Source organism: Bombus huntii, chromosome 8 (genome assembly GCF_024542735.1).
Source record: "Bombus huntii isolate Logan2020A chromosome 8, iyBomHunt1.1, whole genome shotgun sequence".
Lineage (NCBI taxonomy): Eukaryota > Metazoa > Arthropoda > Insecta > Hymenoptera > Apidae > Bombus > Bombus huntii.
In genome coordinates, this window is record NC_066245.1 from 4,797,137 (window position 1) to 4,819,167 (window position 22,031).

General features: G+C 33.5%; 2 protein-coding genes and 1 long non-coding RNA gene across 4 annotated transcripts; 2 read left to right on the plus strand and 1 right to left on the minus strand.

Annotated features, from left to right (window-relative positions):
* The first annotated feature begins 1,581 nt into the window (after window positions 1-1,581).
* Window positions 1,582-7,876, plus strand: LOC126868383 (uncharacterized). The gene is made up of 5 exons (XM_050623744.1): window positions 1,582-3,251; window positions 3,472-3,678; window positions 4,492-4,744; window positions 4,810-5,323; window positions 5,440-7,876. The coding sequence occupies exons 2-5, from the start codon at window positions 3,663-3,665 to the stop codon at window positions 5,914-5,916; spliced, it is 1,260 nt and encodes a 419-aa protein (XP_050479701.1). The 5' UTR covers window positions 1,582-3,251; window positions 3,472-3,662; the 3' UTR covers window positions 5,917-7,876.
* A 1,781-nt stretch (window positions 7,877-9,657) lies between these two features.
* On the plus strand, window positions 9,658-14,118 carry LOC126869083 (uncharacterized). Its single transcript, XR_007690821.1, has 3 exons — window positions 9,658-9,723; window positions 10,010-10,114; window positions 13,336-14,118. It is a non-coding gene; the product is annotated as an uncharacterized LOC126869083 (long non-coding RNA).
* Window positions 13,677-21,134, minus strand: LOC126869068 (vascular endothelial growth factor A). Of its 2 annotated transcripts, none has more exons than XM_050625234.1 (6): window positions 20,683-21,134; window positions 17,904-17,997; window positions 15,666-15,877; window positions 15,478-15,588; window positions 15,079-15,260; window positions 13,677-14,572 (listed from the first exon to the last, which is right to left on the minus strand). In XM_050625234.1, the coding sequence occupies exons 1-6, from the start codon at window positions 20,839-20,841 to the stop codon at window positions 14,419-14,421; spliced, it is 912 nt and encodes a 303-aa protein (XP_050481191.1). In that variant the 5' UTR covers window positions 20,842-21,134; the 3' UTR covers window positions 13,677-14,418. The 2 variants fall into 2 exon arrangements, with proteins under 2 accessions (XP_050481191.1, XP_050481192.1); XM_050625235.1 differs by having other exon boundaries at window positions 14,364-14,572; window positions 15,003-15,260.
* Between the last annotated feature and the right edge of the window lie 897 nt (window positions 21,135-22,031).

The window sequence follows — 22,031 nt, forward strand, 5'->3', positions numbered from 1 at the left end:
TTGTATAAACACGTTCCACCTGGTCTCAGGCCGTCACGACCCACGCCATTTTCTACTGTCGCTGCCCACGTTGTTTCGTAACTTTCCACGAGAACACTTTATCACGCACCGTTCGTCTCTCGTATTGTTCTGCTCTGTTGATAGCGGTAGAAAGATCGCAGTATTGATTATACGCATATTTCTTCTAATAGCTTCTCGCTAACGGTGTTAATGATCGTAGTTCGGAAAGTAAAGAATGGCAAGAACAATGTCGTTCAAAAAAATAAACTCTAAAAATGCGTATTTCGATATGCTGATAGGACAGACGCGTACGTCAATCCTTAGATATTGTACTGCAATAACGAAGAATTCGGAATGAATAAGTTAGAAGTTTATTATCTTTTTATCTCGAAAATTTGTTGCAATTTTAGAAGAAATGAATATTAATAATTACATCGGAATATGTCGAAGAATGAATTGCGGTTGGTTAACTTTAGTCGTTGCAGCATCATCTCGTGCTAAAGTGATTGAAATACGTACACATCTATAATTAAGAATAATTTATCCCAAGTCTACGATTTAGAGAAATATTACGAACTAAAATGACAAATACAACCGTAAAGATGTAATATCTGTATAAGATTAATTTATTTTCCTCGTTATATTTTGCAAGTACTTTAAATTGGATGGAGAAAATAATAAAACTTCAGTTTTCTCGAGTATTTTAAAATGATAGATAATACGTTGTAACTAAAGAAGGTAGTATGTATATGTATGTGGTAACCACACTGTTGAAGGCTTAATGGAACATTAGACGAACATCGTCCACGTAGGTGTAAAAAATCAGAAGCAAAATGTAGAATTAGCGAAGGATGCAGACGGTGATTAGCGTGGACCTTTGAAAGGCGATCGAATTAGTTGGGTACGCGGAATTCCCTGTACGGGACGATTTGTAGCAGTAATCCAGGCTTACGGTTCCCGGTGCTTGGATGCGCTTTAATATGATTTAAACCTACCACCGTGTTGGCTACCGTGTTACGATCGTGAAGCTCTTACTGGCTACATGGGCCTTCCAGAGAGTCCTTGAGGAGAACTCGAGAGAACGCGATGAAGCGAGACAGTGATACACGCGTGCGTACACGCAAGAAAGTGGCGTAAAATACGTAGGCGAGGTACCGGTTTTTTCCGGACCCACTACCGTTCCTCTTTGAATTTTAAATCTTTCTCGCTACCGAATGTAATTAAGCCGCATTCACCGCCAGACAAAAAATTGAATTCGTACAACATCCTATAGGATTAAATTGCAAGGAAAGCGCGTCGGTTCTCTTCAACATTTAGCTGTATAGTTTTATCTATGAGTAAACTTGTCTCGTGCGTGCCTTTGTACATAATTTTCATCGATCTAAAGCTTTGCTTCGAACCTTCCTTCACCTCGTTCTTCTTCGTTGCTCGACATTATCCTTCACATTGCGAAACTATAATATCCGACGAGCGTTTCTCTCTTTCAAGCAGCTTGAAATGTAATGGAAAACGGGTTATTCGCACGTGTTTGCTCTTTGCAAATTCAGCCGTTCACGTGCGCCGGCTGAGACAATTTCGTGACGCGAGACACTCGAACACACCGGTTCGTAGCTTGCCTTTGTTTTCTCTGTCTTTAGTCTCACGTGTTTTTCTTCGTCTACTTCTTCTGCACTTCCTTTGCTTGTTCGTTGAGTAAGCGAAGCGAACGCTTTGAGGTAGCCGCCGCGTTTCAGATCGGTCGAGGCGACGCGACCGCGACGCACGAAACGACGTACCGGGCGACGCACCAACGAGATACCTCACTGCGGTCCGTGCCTCGGCAAAAGTGACAAGGCCCCGGTAATTATAACGGGTGGCGCAAAAAAAACGACGCTTCTCGTCTACTCGCCGCAGATCTCTCGTTTCGTCCAGTATGCACTCGGACATGCAACTCGATAAGCAACATTACCCGCAGAGTCCTTCTCCGTGGTACTCTCCTTTTCGTAGATTGTTCGCGTGATCTCCACGATCTTGATAAAATATAATCCACGCAGAGTTCGTCGATCGAACCAGTCGTCTCTATCGCGCGACGGAAATCGTACGTTGGATTCGCTGGAATTATTGAATTACGCGGAGCTTCAATAAAATCAATGAACGCTATCCAATGAACGCTGAATATTGAATTTTCATCCTCACCGTCGTCGATCACCAACGGTAAATCAATTACGTAATAAAAATAAATGAAATGCAAACCTCCGATTTGTGCATACAATATGGTTGTAGAACCTCTAATTGCAAAATTATATTATCAGTTACTTAGCCGGGTCGGTCAACTCGGTTCATATTCTTTGGAAACTCGCGAATTACGGGCAACAATAAATAGTCTTTTAATGCAAAATAATAACTCAAAATTGCTATTGAGAATTACATATAATTCTTCGTAATTGTGTTCTTAAGATTTAAGATTAAAACAAAATAAGTCGAGAAATCGGCAGTTAAATACATTTTGATATGATTGCAGATAGATGTACGTGATATGTCATTAGTTGTTATTAATATTTAACTTATTAATAATTTATTTTTCTGAAAAAATGGTTTACGCTCATATCGTATATGTGGCGACACCTATTATCCACGAGTGAAAGGTATAATGTTTCATTGTCAGCAAGAAGATGGCAGTAAAATAAAGTAAACAATATCCAATTGCTGGTAACGTTTTTTGCATACATACAAAAAACATAAATGGACTTAAAATAAACATTTAACGAAAGTTTTTTAAGAAATCACTTAAATGTCACATTAAGTACACGAATTGCTTCGTGATCTTTCAGATCTAAAACACTAAAGAAAGCTTTCATATTCGCAATTTATTGTATAAAGATAATCGAACAAGTAATATATATCGCTTCATGGTAAATTTTATCACAAAATATCTTACAATTGTATTTTGTCTTTTATTGTGATTTTGAGTGAAAAGGGATTTAGTGCAAAGGTATTTACATGATATTTAAATATTCTGTACATTGTCTTGTCCATACATAATTGTGACAAATGTGATCGACTGATTTGGATATTTTTCGCGCCATTTGGGGCTGCAGTTAAGCATTTGTGAAGGATCTTTTCACTTTTTGTATTGCTCCATTATTTTAGTTTAATTTTATAAAAAAAATGGTGTAAACGATTGAGTCCTAACTTTATTACAATGGAACAGTTATTGAAACGTTCAAGAGTTACAAAAGAATCGACTATTTGTGATATTGCATCTTCTATAAGTAAGTGAAAGTTTTTATAAATGAAGTTAATTATGTGGTAAAACATGTTACATATATCGTTAAATATTTTCTGTGTATAAGTTTTGCAAATTTTCAATCTTAGCATCATGTTTTCAAATTACTTACACTTTAAATAAAAGTGAGGTTATGTGTGTAGTTCCTTTCAAATTGTAAACACTTTTGCTACTATAAATCATCAATTTGTTACATAATATTTCAGGGGAAATATCTGAATCAGTTTCGTCTGTAAGTGAGAAACACAGAGCTCTTTTGAAAGTTAATAAAGCATTAGTGTTATATATACAAAAGAATAAAAAAAGGCAACAGATTCAAACTCTAGATGACATACAATCTGATTTGGAGCAAACAAGATTGGAACAAGATTAATAATTATAACTTATTTATACGATAATGTACAAACACAATAGTTAGTAAAATACCATTTATTAATTGATGTTAAAATAACATATGTAAGTTCTATGCATTAAATAAATATACTTCCTCATATTACAATGTTTTTATTATATGTAAAAGTACATTCATTCATAACTTATAATAGTGTATAGGTACTATTATATAAATACTATAATTATATGTTGTGTATCTATGTGTATAACGAAATGACATAAAGGTAAGAGATTAAATTAGGTCTGTGCAATTAAATACTTGTTTTATAAAATTATGATTCAGTCTACAAATCGTTATTCTTACTTGTATTTAGAATCTGGTTTATGTTTTCTTGTCAAATATTACCTGACCTTTTTTTATGTTTGTCTGAATTTATAACCAATCCCTTCTGTAGATAGAGATTAAGTTTCAGGCAATAGTAATTGCTGATATCATTTTTAAGTATTCCATGTTTCAAACAATATCTTAGCCTTTCGCTTCCTTTTTTACAATGAAACATATATGTGCCATTAATAAACACCCAGTGTACATTTGGAAAAGGAAGATAGCATTTTATTTTGATTGTATTAAATAAAGTGATAATGTAATCAAGATGTTTTTGGAACTATCTGATTTAGCTGGAATTGCCTCCTTACTATTCAAGAGTAATCTGCATTTTTCCATTTTCTTCGGAAGAAAACGCGTTAAACAGAAAGTTTGCCATCCTGAATATTTCCCTCTTGTTTCCCCTGAATTCCTATTCGAATGTTCGAACGTTTAATGTATTTTTTGTGGTTTGATCTAAAAAAATAGTTGGGACCATTCCACCCTAAGGCTTGTTGCCCTTTTTTAGGTAGTTTATCAATGGAAAACCATACGCAAGCTATTTCATTCGCGAATAGTTATTTCGCTTTGGTCGATGGTCTTGTTTCTGGTTTAGAAAATCAGCTCTCGGAGGATGTGGTCCTGTATTGGTTTGGCAGTTTGATCAAAGGCAGGAAACATGTGTCTACCTTCTTGCGAAGTCGTAAACTGAATTCAAGGCATATATTCTCACATATTATATCGACCACTGATATCAATTACGAAAAGGAAAGTTTAACTCGGTAAGAATACGTGAAAATGAAAATTACAGATTTCATGGAATGAGAAGAAACAATTTTAATTTTAGAAATAAAACTTTAATTAACATTAGGTTTTTATGTAGGAACAAGCTTTGTTCGTGTCATTATCGAAAACAGCAAGAATGTCAAACAAGACATAATAATTTCGTCAATGATAATAGTACAATATGCGAGCCGTTCCTCCAAAAAGTGGAAAGGTCATTGTCGATGTGTGACGTCATAACAGACATTAATCACAACGAAATCCATACGAAGGAAATTGGCGCAGTGGACGACACGTTTTACAATCTAAGCGAGGGTGATCTCTCCAATCTTTTCAAGCTCGACATCTTATCGACCGACATAGAAGAAATCGAGCATAGCATTAATAGGATAAAATTGAAAGAGGAAGTGGTACCAACCATCAAGAGAAAATGTAGTCGAAGAGATAAACACGATATCGTTCAAGTTAAGTATGTGGAGGCAAACGGTGAAGTAGAATTCTCCCGAAAATTTTGGAAACTAGGCAAGAATTTTTTTTCTCGTTCTACAATAATGGTTTACAATAATGATCAACAAACAGTAATGAGAATCATTGTTTGACTTTTATAATTATCTTCACATAATATTCAGATTTTTTTTTCATTATCCGAATTTTCATTTCATTAGAATTAATCGGATTAATCTTGTTTCATTGAATCATAGGTTCTTGGAAAACGTATATCTCACGTCTCTCTACAGCTACTCTTTACACTTGGAAGCGGCCATGTAAATTGCAAATTGCATATACCATCTCGTCTCAATGTCAAACCTTGGAACAATCGTGTGAAACTAAAAATGTCACGGTATCATTCGTACAGCCTAAAGTCAGACTACCCAGTCTACAGGAGATTAATGAAATTACTAGTAGACTAGTGCCCAATACGAATGAGTTCGGTGGATTTTTGAAGGATGCGGATTTCTTTGAGGATTATAAAGGCTTTCTAGGAAATGTGAAAATGGAAATGGCAATTAATGATCCTTGTATGCCATTGTCCACTGCTCAGTATGTTAAAAATAAACTTGTATTTAATAAACCGTCCATCAATATGGATGATCGCAATGGTAAAGACAAAAAAAAGTTCGCTTTTAATTATCAGATTCATCTGATAATATATCAGGATATTGATATATGAAACATGAACGAGTGTTGCACAATTTTAAAAGAATGAAATTTGAAGAGGGGCAGAAGTATAGCGCTTGATATGCAAAAAATAATCCCTTTTTCTGCTTAAATAGTATTAGAAAAATCTTTTTCAGGCAGATGATATCTTTGGAAAAAGATTAAGAAACTGTTTCTTTTTTACTTTTATAATTAGTAAATATTTTTCATAATTTTTCTTTATTTCTACATAAGTCCATACGTAAGTTTACGTAGTTGCGAATTTTACGCTTACAATGTACTTAAGTACACATATTATGTCTGTTTTTTCTGTTGTGATAAACTGAATGATTTTGTGTTCACCAGTAATAAAGCTTAAATGAACCAATCGCTAGAAAATACTGCTTAAGTTAACATGTTATCTAAGTCAGCAATATTTGCCACGGTTACAGGTGATTAACCGATTATAACTTATTCTTCAAATACTCAGAGATTTACGAAGACAACTGTTTTTGTCTCGTACAGTATCAAATCTGAGTTAAAATATGTTTTTTTATTTAGCATTAAGTATGCAATTTTTGTTTTCTTTTAACTCGAATAAAATCCAATCTTGAAGATTATACCAACTTTGTCAGTCTTTTTTTCGAATTGTCACGGGTTAACTAGTGTTTAGTATTATACATTATCAACCAAAATTTGAAATACCATTTTTTTATTTATACGTATATTAAATTGTTAATTTTATTATTAATTCGAAATCGAGGACTTTTCTGGCAAGTAAGATTACGAAACAAAATTGTGAATTGAGTACATATATCGCGTCGAAAGTTTTAGTTTTAGCTTTTAAATATTATCTATATTTGGATTGATCATTACAATGGCTCTTAAAGAACTTTGATCTTTATATAAAAATTCAACTATTTCATCATATTTTTGTTCTATTATAATATTTTCTTTCCATTTATTGATTCCTTAGATTCACTCATACTATACAATTCTTATATACTACATAATTCTAATAATAAATAATCTCAAAAGTTTATTAAGGATGTACGTATCTAATCGTGTAAATAATGGTCTTATAATACGTATGTATGTATATATAAAAGTTTCTGTTACTCTGTGAGAAGTAATGCGTATAAACATGCCAACTCATGTTCCAAAACAACACAATACATACAATGTTTACGAATGTAGACCCCCCTCCCCATCACATTAGGAATTGCGTGGCGAAACTGGAGAGCAGATCATTTAGCTGTCTAATTTCAGTGCGGTAACACATATCGCGCTGTATTATGTCTATAACGTATTCTAACCTTTTGGTAGCGTTCTTTTGCTTTTTCATTATTCTTTTACTATCACTTATATCTCGTTATTAACATTGTTCAATTAATACACGCGTTTATTTAACAATTCATTGAACATCAAGATAACAGAATTAAGTAGCTTTTTTGAAATTTTCTGTGTTGATTTTTCTTCGATCACTGTTTGATTGCTGACATTATCGGTGTCATGTATTGTAAGCTTTTTGTAATGGAATTTGATTATTGTTTTATTTGAATATATATTTGTCATCACTCTATACATTTGTTTTAGGTTTAACTTTTGGTTCTGTTTTGTGTAGGTAATTAGTTGATTGCAGAAATGAGCCGAATTACATCGAAGTAACATGAATAATTAACGTATGGACGCCACGATGATTAATGGTAAATCCGATAAATCTTCATAAAAATGTCATAACAATTAATTAATTTTAACAAAGATAGACATATATAAATGATTATATCGTCTTTTCGTTGAGGCATAGGTAACGTTTGGTACATATAAGTTTCATACTTAAATTATATTTGATATACAATTCATATTTATCATACAATATACATATATTGAATATGTATATTCGATATATAATAAATTTACCATGCATAATGTCCTAATTATTTGAAATATTAAGATGAATATAAGAAAGGTTAAATAAATCATTTTAATTGGAATATATGTAATCATTTTCTTATTTCAAACGGATTAAATGAATCATTTTATTGTTTCAATTTATTCTGTATTCTGAAATGTAAAATTCTTGATAGATTAACAATAGCCTCATGTAGACAGATCTTGCAACGTAGAAATCTTAATAGTTTCACAATAGCTTCAATTATTTCGATAAATATTATAACATTCGACCATTCAATTCAAATCTTTCACATTTTGCTATATTACGATGAATATGCTACAGTCAATGTCATTTATGTTTGCAACTTCTAGTTTTTTCTCAGAGGTGGCGCGCAATTAGACGCTCAGTCGCTTCAAACTAAGGTTTCGCGCGCGTTTTTGCGTAGTGTTGTTCTTCACTCATATTTAGTTCTGAAATTTTGATTTCTTGCAAACATTTTGGGATATTTGTAACAAACCACATAGAATATTAGTGGAGTGAGTTTTATGCTCTATTAACGAACAATTACATGATAATTTTTATAAATTATTATTGTATCACGTTCACGGTATTCACAGACATTCTTCAATGTTGAGAAATATTTTGTAATTTGCAACTAATAACTGTAACATATATTCCAATTTCTAAATAATCATTTCTTAACTGTAGAAAGATAGCAGTATTTTTTAAACAAACTCTCGATAGAAAATCTATCCGCCAACTAATTAATTTTCTTTTCAGAGAATATTTGTGACCGCGCGCAATGCGGTTGATAGAGTCAGTGTTTGTTGTGCAATAATTTATTTCAATATTTTCAAATCGTGATAGCTTTGATTAAATTCAATTAAACAATCGCATGTGAAGTCACACAGTAAGATATTATTAAGTAAATTTGCAATACGTTCGCGTTAACGCAGTCTTTTATTTTTTTCTTTTTTATATATGTTTTTTTAAATATATGTTTTCGTTATTAGAGTCAGTGCATCTTTCAAGAGGATAAAGCCTCTCCAAAAGCTCAAGAATGTTAGTATATGTATTTGTATATTGCATTTCAATTTATTCAATTTTGTTGTATTTTATTTGAACTATTGTTGGTTAAGAAGTGAAAATGTTTGATAATGTGAAAAATTATAAATTCTTTTCTACTGAAATGAGAAGTTTAAAAGCGTTAACAGTCAATTATAAAATAGAAATGTCTGACGTTCATCAGAAATCATTGAATTCTAAATTTTCAGATTTCAAACTTTTATATTTCAGTTCTAATTCCCATACTTATACTAGAATTTATTGAATTATCAGTTTCATTATTGCTAAAGTCTCAAATTTAAGAACTTTCATCTTTTATTATCTCAGATATTTTAAATAATCAACAAAATATGCCTCCAAAAACAAATCTTAATATTTTATGTACTGTTACAGATATCTCAAAGCCTCAACTTCTTCCTGTTCTTTGAGGAAGGTCTGACGATAGCCAAGAATGTAAGTATATATCTTTACTTTATAGTTAAATTAACTCTAGTTTGTATATTTTGCTTCAAATACTACTAATTAAGAAAATTTGGGAGATTAGGATTCCTATTCTTCTATTGAAATAAAAAAGATGTCAAAGTCCTAATATTGAATTATAAGATACAAATGTCTGACATGCTTCAGAAATCATTAGATTTTTAATTTCTAGGTTCTAAAATTTTACATTAGTTTCAAATTTTATATTTGTTAAAGTTTATTAGAATTTCAAACTTTATTATAAGTAAACTTTCATCTTTCATTCTTTCCAAATTGTTTAAATAATCAGCACTCTGTTTTTAAGAACAAATTGTAATGTTTCATGTTGTTTTACAGATTTTTTACAACTCTTTTCCTTCTATTCTTTAAGGAGGATCTCACTGTGCTACAAAAGCTAAGAATGTAAGTAATTTTACACACTGTGCTTGAATTAATTTTATTTTCTATAATTTTCTTTCCAATGAAGTAAAATGTAGAATAACCTAAAGTTTCAATAATAATTATAATAATAAATAATAATTATAAGATGAAAATATATGTCTGATATGATTAAAAAATTATTAGAGATCCAATTTTTATATTAATATTTCAAGTTTAATGAATAGCAATCTTTTATTAGCTCAAATTTCTCAAACAATTAACTCTGTGCCTTTAAGAGCAAATTATAATATTTTATGCTTTGTAACAGATTGTTCACAGCCTCCATTTTTGCCATGTGTTTGACACTAGACTAGATTGCTTGATGATAGACTTGACTTCCGCTGACCCAGTGCAACGTTCTCCCCGTTTAATGGTGAGTCGCATGCACTTTTGTTCCTCCAGTCACTCAATCATGTCGTAGAATGAATGGTCCGAATCGACACGGGTGACTAGTTGTATTACGTAGAATTTTTTGCGAGCATAGTGACCGCGGATATTTATTATATCCGTGAATAGTAACATTTTCTTGTCTATATCTGTTTATTAGTTCAGGATAGGTTTTCTTGCACGTCGCGTTTTTGAATTTTGATAACAATACATTGTGAATAACAAAGAACTAGTATGGATAACGTAATGTTGACAATTGATATATGTATATGTGATTGAAAAGATTAAATATTTATATGAGCGTGTATTTGTATGAATAAATAAATAGACAACGGATATTAAAATGACTCTGAGTATTTCAAAGCAAAGAAATCGGATACCCTCCGATTTCGTCACTGTGAAAATTACGATAATGATAGAAATCATTATAATAATTATTATAATAATGTTAGTGACAATACTTATCTTCCATTTTATAATAGTATTGAACAACTTTATTATTCGAGTTCCATATTCAGTATAATTTCAATAGAATTTGAAATTGAAATATGAAGATATAAAAGTTCAGTCTGTCTAAGAATGCATCAGTTTTCATGTGCAAGAAAACACTTCGCGACTGAAACTTCACAGACATTTCACTTAGAGTTCACTATTATTCATTGAATTTAATAGTATATATTTGCATTCAATCCTAACTTGTTTTTTAATGGATACGTTCTTTATTAATTTCTTTCATTCAAGTTTAGCATTTTAGTAATTTGCTAAATTAACAAAGTAAAGTATAGAGTTATTAAAATTGGAAATAAAATGGAAATGAAAAATCAAAGAATATTAGCCCGTTAGATACAAACTATACCAAATAGATACTCTGATCATAATTTTAGCTCAGGATTTTCAGGTTTAACCCATTCCATGTTCATTGCCAAAACCTCACTCATGTGCCCAGGTGCTACTTGGGTGGGAGAAAGGCAATGGGCATGATGAGGATACTTTATAAGCTGAACAATTTCTCAGCGACTGACATTGCGTTAGCGTATCGTGCCCGACGTATTTTCTACATTGTGTGTGTGTGGTTAGGCTGTGGAATTGCGTCGTCTTATGATTCCAACCATTGTAACTTTAATTTTACAATATACAATGAAAATATTTAGATATGCTATTAAATATAACATATAATAAACAGTAATATTCAATCACAACGGTATCAAATTACCACTTATTTCAACCATATCTCTCAATTTCTCCAAATGACATAACATGTCAAAGATTAAGAATGCTTATATAACATGATCATGAATACTAATTAACATTAACAATATTCGATATATAATATCCTACACGTATCTTTACCATATTTTACGCAATGGTCGCTAGCCATCGTCAGTCGATTTCAGGAAAATGGTATGTAAATTAGAGTGTGAAAGTTGTGTGGAACTTGAGTGTCGGAGGCGTCCCGGGACGTCTCTCTAGTGTAGGCTTTTGCGCTCGAGTTATGTGTGAGAACCGTGGAGCGAATGTGTTGGTGTGCTTGTTTTGCAATTTTTTAAATATAGGGCTAGGTAGGATAGGTAGCATACTGTCTGGTATGTGTGTGTATTAATTATAAGTAGGTAGGGCCGGGCAGGTTGGCACAGTCTGTGATCGGGTAGGCGCGTTTTCGCGTGTCCAACCTGTTTCAGGAAATTTGATTTGAAAAAACGATAGTGAAGCTACCACGAATGGCGCATTCCATTTGTCTCTGGCTTTGTCTATCGATTTTTCGAATTTCGCGGACGTGGACGCGAGTAGGGAGTAGGTTTCGAAACGAACGTTTATCTATTGCTCGAGCACGCACATGCGAGCGATCAACGATCATTACGATCCTTAGTCGTCCAGCTTCCGCGATATATTTTTTTATTTCACTTTTATAAGTATAAACACCTGAAGAAAGAAGAGGCTACGAGCCGAAGAGGCCCGGCAAATTTGCCATGGAAGAGGGCAACTACTAATGTTTTTCCATCCTCTGGATCATCCAGGACATGGAAAATCATTCTCGTTACTACTTTGTCACTATGCTCGTTTGTAGTATTTTCGTAGTATTTCTTTTCCATTTTTTAAGCCGATGTATATGTCGACCCATCACCATATTGAGCAAGTCGCGTTTTTTCATAAGTGTTACGAGAGATAAATCATAAAAGTTTTGCGGTTTTTTATTAGCGTTGCGAGAGATTCATTACGGTTTGAATTAGAGTTGCGAAAAAATGATATTCGTGTTTGCTTTAGTGTTGCGAATTATGACATCGCGATTGTCTTTTGCAATTTTGATTATGAATTCATAGAATTTTCTAAAGAATAATATACGTATTAGAGTTAATTTTGTTCCCCCTTGTTTAAAATTACATTTAGAAATGTTCAAATTTCATTACTTTTATAGTATTACAATTTCTATCGTAATATGTATTTGAAGTAGCTTTCTTTTCATATATAATAATATGTAATAATTTTTATTAAATTTGTTTTAAGAATTAGTGTTGCGGTCTTTCATCGCGATTGTTTTAATTAGTTCTTTAGTTAGAGTTGCGTTGACGAATGATTGCGGTTTTTGAAGTAGTGTTGCGCCTATATCAAGCCCAATTTTCTTTCACTAGACTGTGAAAGAACAGTTTCTTCTGAATCATCTGATGCAGCATTACACTCGTTATTAACGTTATGAATATTTAAATACGAGTGCATACATCAATATGTATAACTAAGACATCCTACTTTTGCTTTTGAGAGTTTTAAATTTTTTTTTGTTTATTTTTTTTACTTTTAGTAGTTAATTATATTAATTAATACTTGCAAATATTATATGAAGCACTCTTCGTAATTTATATTGAGAATTTTCGATTTTACATTTAGCTTTACTGAATTAGAGTCGCGAGAAAGAAAAGGTAATCCACTCATAGCCTGTTGCTTGGGATTGTATCGAGTGTCTGTTGATCGTATTCTGATGGCCATGTTGGTCACTGATTCGTTCTCTTCTTCAACACACCCCGAATTATCATAGTGTTTGTTAATGAAAATACTGCTAAAATATGTTCGTTCGCCAGTAATGAATATTGTTTTACTATGAGTATCTTTTAATAGCATCTCAAATAATTTTTCTCTTCATTTGGTAATTAATTACATACACATAGATAGCCTCATAGAATTTTACCAAATTTTTTCTGTTTGAGTTTGTTTCAGGATTCATTGTAAGATTGGCAAAAGAAGACTCGTATCCCATATAATGTCCTATGTAGTTTTCCATTCTTCCTCTTTGTAACGTTTAGGCTTTTGTATATGGTTCCCACAATAGATCCTTAAATTTTTATGTAGACAGGACTTATAGAAAAGCCTTCAGATTTCTATAGGTAGGGTTTGCAAATAATCTTCGTCTTCGTTTAAATTATTTTGAAGATTGTTTCAGGAATTGCTTTAGGACCAATAAAAAGAGGTGTTCTACTTTTTAAATGCAGAATTAATATATTTTTGCATAAAAGGATCGTGGATGGGAAGGGCTTCCATTTGCAGTAAACCTACACGCGTTGAGACGTAGGCAATCAGTATTATTTCATATATAGAATTATTAATTACATGATAATAAAGTGACAATAATACAGTAATTACATGACAATAATATAATCTTGATTGATTGACAGCGATTGTGATTGTACTATGCGAAACATTTATAGCTGAAAAATTCAATTTATATTTCTTGAAGTTTAGCTTACAATATACAAGACTGTACATAAGTCCTATATATAAATAAATTTTGCAACGATTTTCGATTCTCATCCTGCCCGGCGAACATTAGGACGTTGATGAACAATTCAATTTGAAAGATGCAGAACTCCTTTAAAAGTTAATAAAACAGCGATTTTATATATCTACAAAACGATCGAAAGTGGCAGTATTCGAATAAGATCAAGATAGGATAGGTCGCAATAATTGTATAACTTCTTAAAATGACAATATATAAAAGATGTATAAATAAAATACCTTTTGCTAATTGATGCTAAACAGTGTAGCTAGTACATTTATGCATTAAATAATTATATTTGTTTATATCACAGTGCGTTTTAATTTTAAGAGTACATTCATTTATACAAGAATGGATTAATAATACATATTATGGAAATACTGTAATTATATATTGTGTGTGCGTGTATGTGTGTGTGTGTGTAGCAAAATGGCACAAAGGTGAAAAATTAACTTAAATAAGTGCTATTAAAATAGCTGTCTTATAAAAGTCTTATGATTCACATTTAGTTTATAAATGGAAGACTTCTATTCTGGATCTGGTTTAGGTTTCCTCCTAGGATCATTTGCATCTAGAGGAATTATTACTGGTGGTTCATCTGGTTTTTGTGTTTGCCCAAATCTATAATCAGTCCCTTTCGTAGATGTAAACCAGGATCTAGATATCGGTAATTGCTCACATCTGAAATATTTTTGAGTATTAAAAGTTTGACATTATGTTTGAGCCTTCAACTTGCTTCTTTATAAAAAAAATTATTTGCATGCTGTTAATAAACACATAATGTGCATTGATGAATTCATTCATTAGAAGAAAATAATATTTTATTTCAATTGATTCAGCTGAAGTAATAGTTTAATTATCTCTCTTGTAACGTATAAAAGCAAGCGCAGGGTGGAAACAGGGATACAGTAGATTCTCGTCAATGCAATGATTGATTTAACATAAAGTAGCAGTCAAATGTGTAGTGGTCGCATAGAAGTATTAAAGAAGATAAGTTATGAGGGTAAGCATTAGTTCTTGCGAATGAAGCAGAAAAATAAAGTTATTAAAAAAAAAAAAAAAAAAAAGAAAGAAATTTCAAAAAACATTTAATGTAACGCGCGCAGCTTACAAGATATATAGAACAGTAGAGAACAGTGAGGATTGTGTGCTCTTATTTCCGTTGTTCTACTGGAGAACGTTCACACCTGCACGTATTCTGGTTGTAAAAGAAGCCGGTCGAACATTCATGTGCGTTTCTACAAGAACAGCTACAATATATCGGATCCCAGATTTTATCTGGGTGTTCAATACATTTCGCTCGATCGTCCGTGTTGCTGCACACGCATCTACATAAGTTCTCCTTATAAACCTGTTTGGGCGTACAATCCTGAAAAAAGTTTATCAAATAAAATAATCTAGATTCTATCTTTCTTAAATTTTGAATTTAATATTCTTTAGCTCTCTAACGTATAAATGCATTCGGCGTGTATGATGAAAGTGTAATGAAAATTATAACGTTAAAGTTATCACGGATTGTTGAGGTGTTGAGCGGATTGTACTAATTTAAGGAGGAAGATCTCAATTATTGGCTATTCTCAAATTACCGATGGTTTTATTACGCAGTCACATCCGCATCTGATGTGCTCATCTATTGGTATGACTTGTTTGCCTTGGTACTCGAATCTACCTTGCTCTGTCAATTTTGCCAGCATGATCTTCAAACATTCGTAATATGTAATTATTTCGAACATTATTGTTTATCTGTAATTATATATTTATCGAGCTGTCTTACTTCAAAATTTCGGGTTTCTATTTCCTTTGGCTGACAAGAGAGTAACTCGTTTCCGCAACAACCTGTGCATCTTTTCACTCGTGTACACCGGGGAAAATAGATGATAGATGGATCGTTACGTTGATATGTAGGAACTACGGTTGGTGAAGGCTCACAGTTAGCTTGTTTTGCCATTTCACTATTCGAGCGTTCTTCAGGTTCACCCATTCTGCCTAGAATAGAAGGTATTAGACTGTTAAGCAAAAGGTCGGATCGCGATTATGATCCTGAGTTAATCAGAGGATTTTCCTTCGTTTCCTCTAAATTCCTGTTATATCCAGTTCAGTGTGGTTTCTGTGGTTTGACGTAAAAAGTAGCTACTTGGACATTTTCTAACGTAGAACTCGTCACACCTTATTACACAATTTAAAAATGGAGGAACACGCGCAAACTATTGCACTCGCTTTAACTATTTTTCATTCGAACTATCTATTTCAATAGTTATCTCGTTTTGGTCGATGATCTTTCTTGCGATTTAGAAAGTCACTTGTTGAAGGATGTGGTCTCCGATTGGTTCGGCAGGTTGATTCGCAAGGCAGGATAAACGTGTCTGCCTTTATGGAAGCTTATAATACGAATTCTAGAAATATGTATTTTTTCGAATACGATATCGATCGCTGATATGTCAACTGCAGTTACAAAAAGAAGGAGGAGGAAGAATGTTAATGTTGGAAAAGGATTTTACAACATTAAAGCAGATTAAAATTAAGATCTTTACGTGGAAACATATTTTGCTTGTATCACCATGGGAAGTACCAAAAATGGGCAAAAGATGATGGTAATTTCACCAGTAGTCATAATGAGGCAATCTATAAGCCTAAGTTCTTTCAAGAGACGGAAATGTCATCAACGTGTAACGTCATAAGAGACTGTAATCAGAATGAAATCCATGCGAAGGAAATTAGCGTAATGGACGACACATCTTACGACTTAAGCGAGGGTGATCTTTGTAATCTTTTCAAGCTCGAGATGTCGTCGTCGACATAGAAGAGATCGAGTAAAGCATTAATAGGATAAAATTGGAAGAGGAAATTGCACCAACCATCAAGAGAGAGTGTAGTCGAGAAGATGGACACGATGTCGTTGAAGTTAAGTACGTACAAGCAAACGACGAAATAGAATTTTCGCGAAATTTTTTCGAAATAAGATAAGGATTAATACTCTTCGTTTATTTTTTCTTGTGCAATAACGAGAATTATTGTTCGATTTTTATGATTGTGTTCACATAAAATAATGGACAAACAGTAATGAAGATTATCGTTTCATTTTAAGACCATCTTCATATAATCATACCTTTTTGCACGACTCAAGTTTTTATTTCGTTACATTTAAGCGGTTTAATCTTACGCGTAGATCTTGGTCACGTCTAATTTTCGCATTTAAAAGGCGACCATGTAAATTGCAGATTGCGTATATCATTCCGCTCGATAACTCAACCTTGGAACAACCGTATAAAACTAAAAATGTTACGGATACGATTCGAACAGTCTAAAGTGAAAACTACCACCCAGTTTACAAGAAATCAATGAAATTACTAGTAGATAGGTACCTAACATGAACGATTTCGATTGCTTTTTGAAGGATTTTGATTTCTTTGAGGACCATGAAGGCTTCCTGGAAAACTTGGAAATGGAAATGGCAACGAAAGATCCTTGTATGCCATTATTGCCACTCTCCTTGTCTTTAACAGACCGTCATTAGTGTAGACGATCGTAACCACAGGAATAAGAAGAAGTTTGTTTTAAGATTTATCTAATAATATTTATATCAGAATAGTGAACACGTAAGACGATACAGTATTGCACGAATTTAGATAGAAGAACGAAATTTCAAGTCGAATATCTGCAAGTATACGTAATTTTACTTGCAGAGTATACGCTTATAAGACTTTTATGTTAAGTACGTTTTTTGTACTGCGGTCAATTGAATGCTCTCATGTTCACTGATAGTCGAGGTTGTTTATACAATGTAATCACTAGAAGATAACACTCAGGTGAACGCGTTTATTTAAACAGACAATATTTGTTGCAGTTATAGCCAATTTACCTGCTGTAATTTCCTACTATATTGCATCGTTATAGTAGTATCGTGTCTACGTTACGGATATTTTTTCCTTTCAATATTACCGAGTAAAAATTTTCCTGTAAAGTAACATTCATAATGAACGATATTAATCTATTTAAGAACGTAAACACTTACTAGTAAGGAAGACTTGTGACGGCGATACACCGATCATTCGAAGGAACTCTTCTGGCGAATTGATTTTCCTGGCTGTTTCCGATGACTGCGACCGCTGAAAGGAATAGAACATTTTCTTTACGAAAGAAAAAACATAATTTGTGGAGAAATTTTTACGTTCTCTATTTGTTTCGGGATTATCTTTTTTTCGTTATCTCGATTAGTCAATACCACAACTGATAATGGTAAAATGATACAATGCTATTGCCAATAAAGCCCTGATTAAGAAAGAGCTGTTGCGCAATAATGTATTAATTAATAATATTAATGAACTAACAAGTTGTAAATCGTAAATGTTTCTTTCACAATTTTATTTGTAAAATTTCGTTTGTTACATAGCCATATTTGTTATTATAAAGTAAGAAAATTGATTAGTACTAATAATTCGTAACCTGAGATTTGCAAAATATCATTAATACTATTAGTTGAATTGTGCAAGATGAACCAAAAACCAGGTAGCTGTTTTCCTGGAAAATCCTTAGTCATTCTTCCATTTTATTAGATACACGTTCGTTACACGCAACCAATTTTAAGAAGAAAAGGCATGTTAATCAGCCACCTGATTCTAATCAGGAATTCCAATGTTTTGTCATGCATATTAAGCAATGAAGAATTGAAAGGAACATTGGTTAGATAACAGTTATGCGCGTATCATGTACTGACGTATCATGTTCTGAACAATGCGTTAAGATCTCTAATATGGGTCATATGATATCGAAAAATAGGAGTTGCTATGCTACCGTTCGTGCTATTAAAATAATTTAAAGGGACACGATATTTGTTTGGAAATACCCTCGTCTCGCAGAAAATGTACGAACGGTGGAATCTCGATGTAATAATCGGGATATTCCTGCTAATGGCTAATCGATGAATCATCGAATTCGATTGTGTATACTCGTGCGACTAAGGTAATCATGAGAGGTACAAAATGATTTTAGGTCAATCATCCGGGAAACTATAAAAAAGATTAGTCCTTCGCCGCGGCTATATTTAGAATGTTGTTAAAAAGCATTTTTTACGTCTTGGTCACTGGTATGAGACTCCCAACTTTGGCATGTCGAGTCGTTTTTCAACCACACGTTCGCCTTTCCACCTAAAACTGGTTTTGAACAAGCTACTATCGTGTGCACACTAAAAACTCCGCAAAACGTTGAACCGATTTCTCAGAAGCATCTTTGGCGTTAACGTTCTGCCTCGATAGATGCGGTTCATTCGTTTCTTTTCGAATTTTTCAGAGGTGACATGACCAGTCAACAATTTACCGTGTATATGTATTTCGTACTATAGTTATTTCACGTATATCGATGAATTGTCACCGATCTGACACGTTAACTTGAATATTTCCACAGGTGCGGAGGGAATCGGTAACGGTACGACCAGCATTTTAATAAACAGATTACGTATTTCGCGATTTGCATAGCTGAGAAATCCAAGACATTGTACTTTCCAAGAAGCTCTGTCTCTTGGCGCTTTACAGGAATTTTACCGCGACTTTTAAAGATCGACTATTACACCTGGCGTTAAACTCGGTCGTATAACCCTATTGTAGCAGTGAAATATGCGTTGTACACATACGGTGATGGCGCCGTGATCAAACAAATATTATCTTCGCGAAATGATATTTATGACGACCTTTTGGGGGAATAGATTTCACCTTGCAACCATAGCATCGCTGTGTATATGTTTTTCAAATCGTAACCTAAATTTCTCTTTGGTTTCAGAGGAATGAGGGTCACATTAGTCAGTAAAACTGTACATAAAACTTTGGAAACTTTTTAATTTTGTGTTTGTTTGTTTTACTTTTTAATTTTGTTTCGTTCTTCAAAGGACGAATTTTATCAACTTTCCCTGATAAAATTAACCGTGTTTCGCAAAGTAATCGGCTAGGTATTCGCTCGAACGTCGAATGACGTGTAATCAATTATCTATATATCGATTCACCGACAACGTGACAGGAATCCTAAGCGTGCACCGCGAGGTTTTTTACTTTTCAATCTCGATCTTCTACCTTCATACCTGCTTCTATACCACGTACATCCTTGACATTAGTGTTATACGGCCTTCGACGTCATTCAGATCTTTGCGGGAAAAGCAATCGTGCTCTCGTTCGCAAGGATGTCGTAATATCAATGCCTATCGTCGACAGAAGGAACTGTCAACCGTTTTTCATACTGTTACTTAAGTTAACGAGTGTACGGTGAAGATAATGGAAAAATAGGAAACGATACGGTAGCAAAACCGAAACGGATGACTGACTTCCGCACAATTCACTACAATTGATAGCACGTGTTGCATATATTTTTTCGATAATCATCGTGTATTACGATTTTCATGTTAAATTCGTAGTAAAAACATTCCGTTGATCGATCAATTTCAGAAGTATATATACTCATAAATATAAGATCATTATTCATAAAGATTAATGGCGTTGCTAAATGTTAACGGTTCGAACGACCAATATATATATTCGCGTAAAAATACGACGATAAAAAATACGACCTGTGCCAGTTTACGACCCAGTGCCTTTTGCACACGAAACGATCAAATTAATTTTTAAACGTTCGTTACGTACGTTCTTCACAATGCTCCGCGGGATAACATAATTGCGCTATTTATCGAAGTGAAAACGTGGGAGTGTTGCAACGCGGCTCGTGAACAGTCTCTTTGCGTTCCACTCGTGAAATACGAAATACATGTAACGCTTTCGAATCTCTTCGATAAAATATGTGATTGATTTTACCAATAACAATGCGATGTTTTCTGCTGTTCTTGGTTCGACCGGAGGCTTTGACTGTCTTGGACTTATCTGGTCAGGAAATAATATGTCAGCCTTATGGGGCATCACCAATCCACAAAAAATCACAAGAACGAGCGTTCTGTATCTGATTAACTGCGACATTTTTGCTATTTTCAGTCGTTTTACTCCGCGTGTTCACCACAAAAAAAATGCGAGGATAATTGTCTTTGAACCATAAAATCCGTTCTTTGTTGACGCGAACTTGACGCGTTCAGATGTATCGGCGACGACAGATTTTAATTACGAGAAATAATAGTTGCACGTGTTTACGTGACGCTCGGTCTCGCTGTTTGCATTGCACTCAAATCGCTGTTTGCGATGCACGAGGAAAACGCGAGGAAGTTACACCTGAACAGGTTCGTATGCTCGCGCCGCGATCGACTGCCGAAGCGAGTACGCTCGGCGCGTATTTCTGGCTACACACACGCTAATGCATACGCGCGTATTCTCACACATACGGAGCACGGATCATACGATTTCGCTATAACACCGTAGCAATAGTATCATTTTTGTTTGCGGTAATTACCGATCGTTATCAGGATGATACTGTTTATGAACACGGAGTTATCTGGTCGGGCAGCTAAATCTTTTTTTTAAATATCTGCTTAATCTTTTGTCTTATTGAGTCATTAAGTCATAATATTGTTACGATCATCGATTCATAGTGTCGTTAATAACAAACTTGTGCAACGTTGTTAACTGTTCTGATATGCTCAACGTAGACATTGTTAAGTCTATGTGTTACTCAGTCAAATTTTCACGATTACGGGGCTAATATGCGACGTAGGTGATGAATTTGCATGCGAGATGAAACTATTCCGAGATTGCCCTTGATAACGCGATTATTCAAGGTGCTAATTTATTTAAGTAGAAGTACAACGTGCTGATGTTGAATGTGTAAGTGTAATCACAGTATAGTTATATGCTAGCAATTGTTTTTTGTTTATTAATAATTGCAGCTTAATTTGAAAACGCGATATATCGTATTTGTTTTGTCGAAATTCGAAATTTCCAATGTTTTTTTACATTAATCTTTGATAATCGAAGATAGAGAATAGGTTATGTGCCAGTCACGCTATATTTTAACGATAGAACTATAAATAAATTGTAATTCTGTTATCCTAAACACGTTATGTAGAATTTTATGCGGGTTTTATCTCGTTTAGAGTTAATGTTACTGTTAAGAAAAAACTAAAGACCGATTTTATTATTGAGAATGCAAGCCAAAGGGAGCAGCCATTTTCCCAGCAACAAATTTTGCGATAGATCGATTATCGCGTGCATATCAGGAT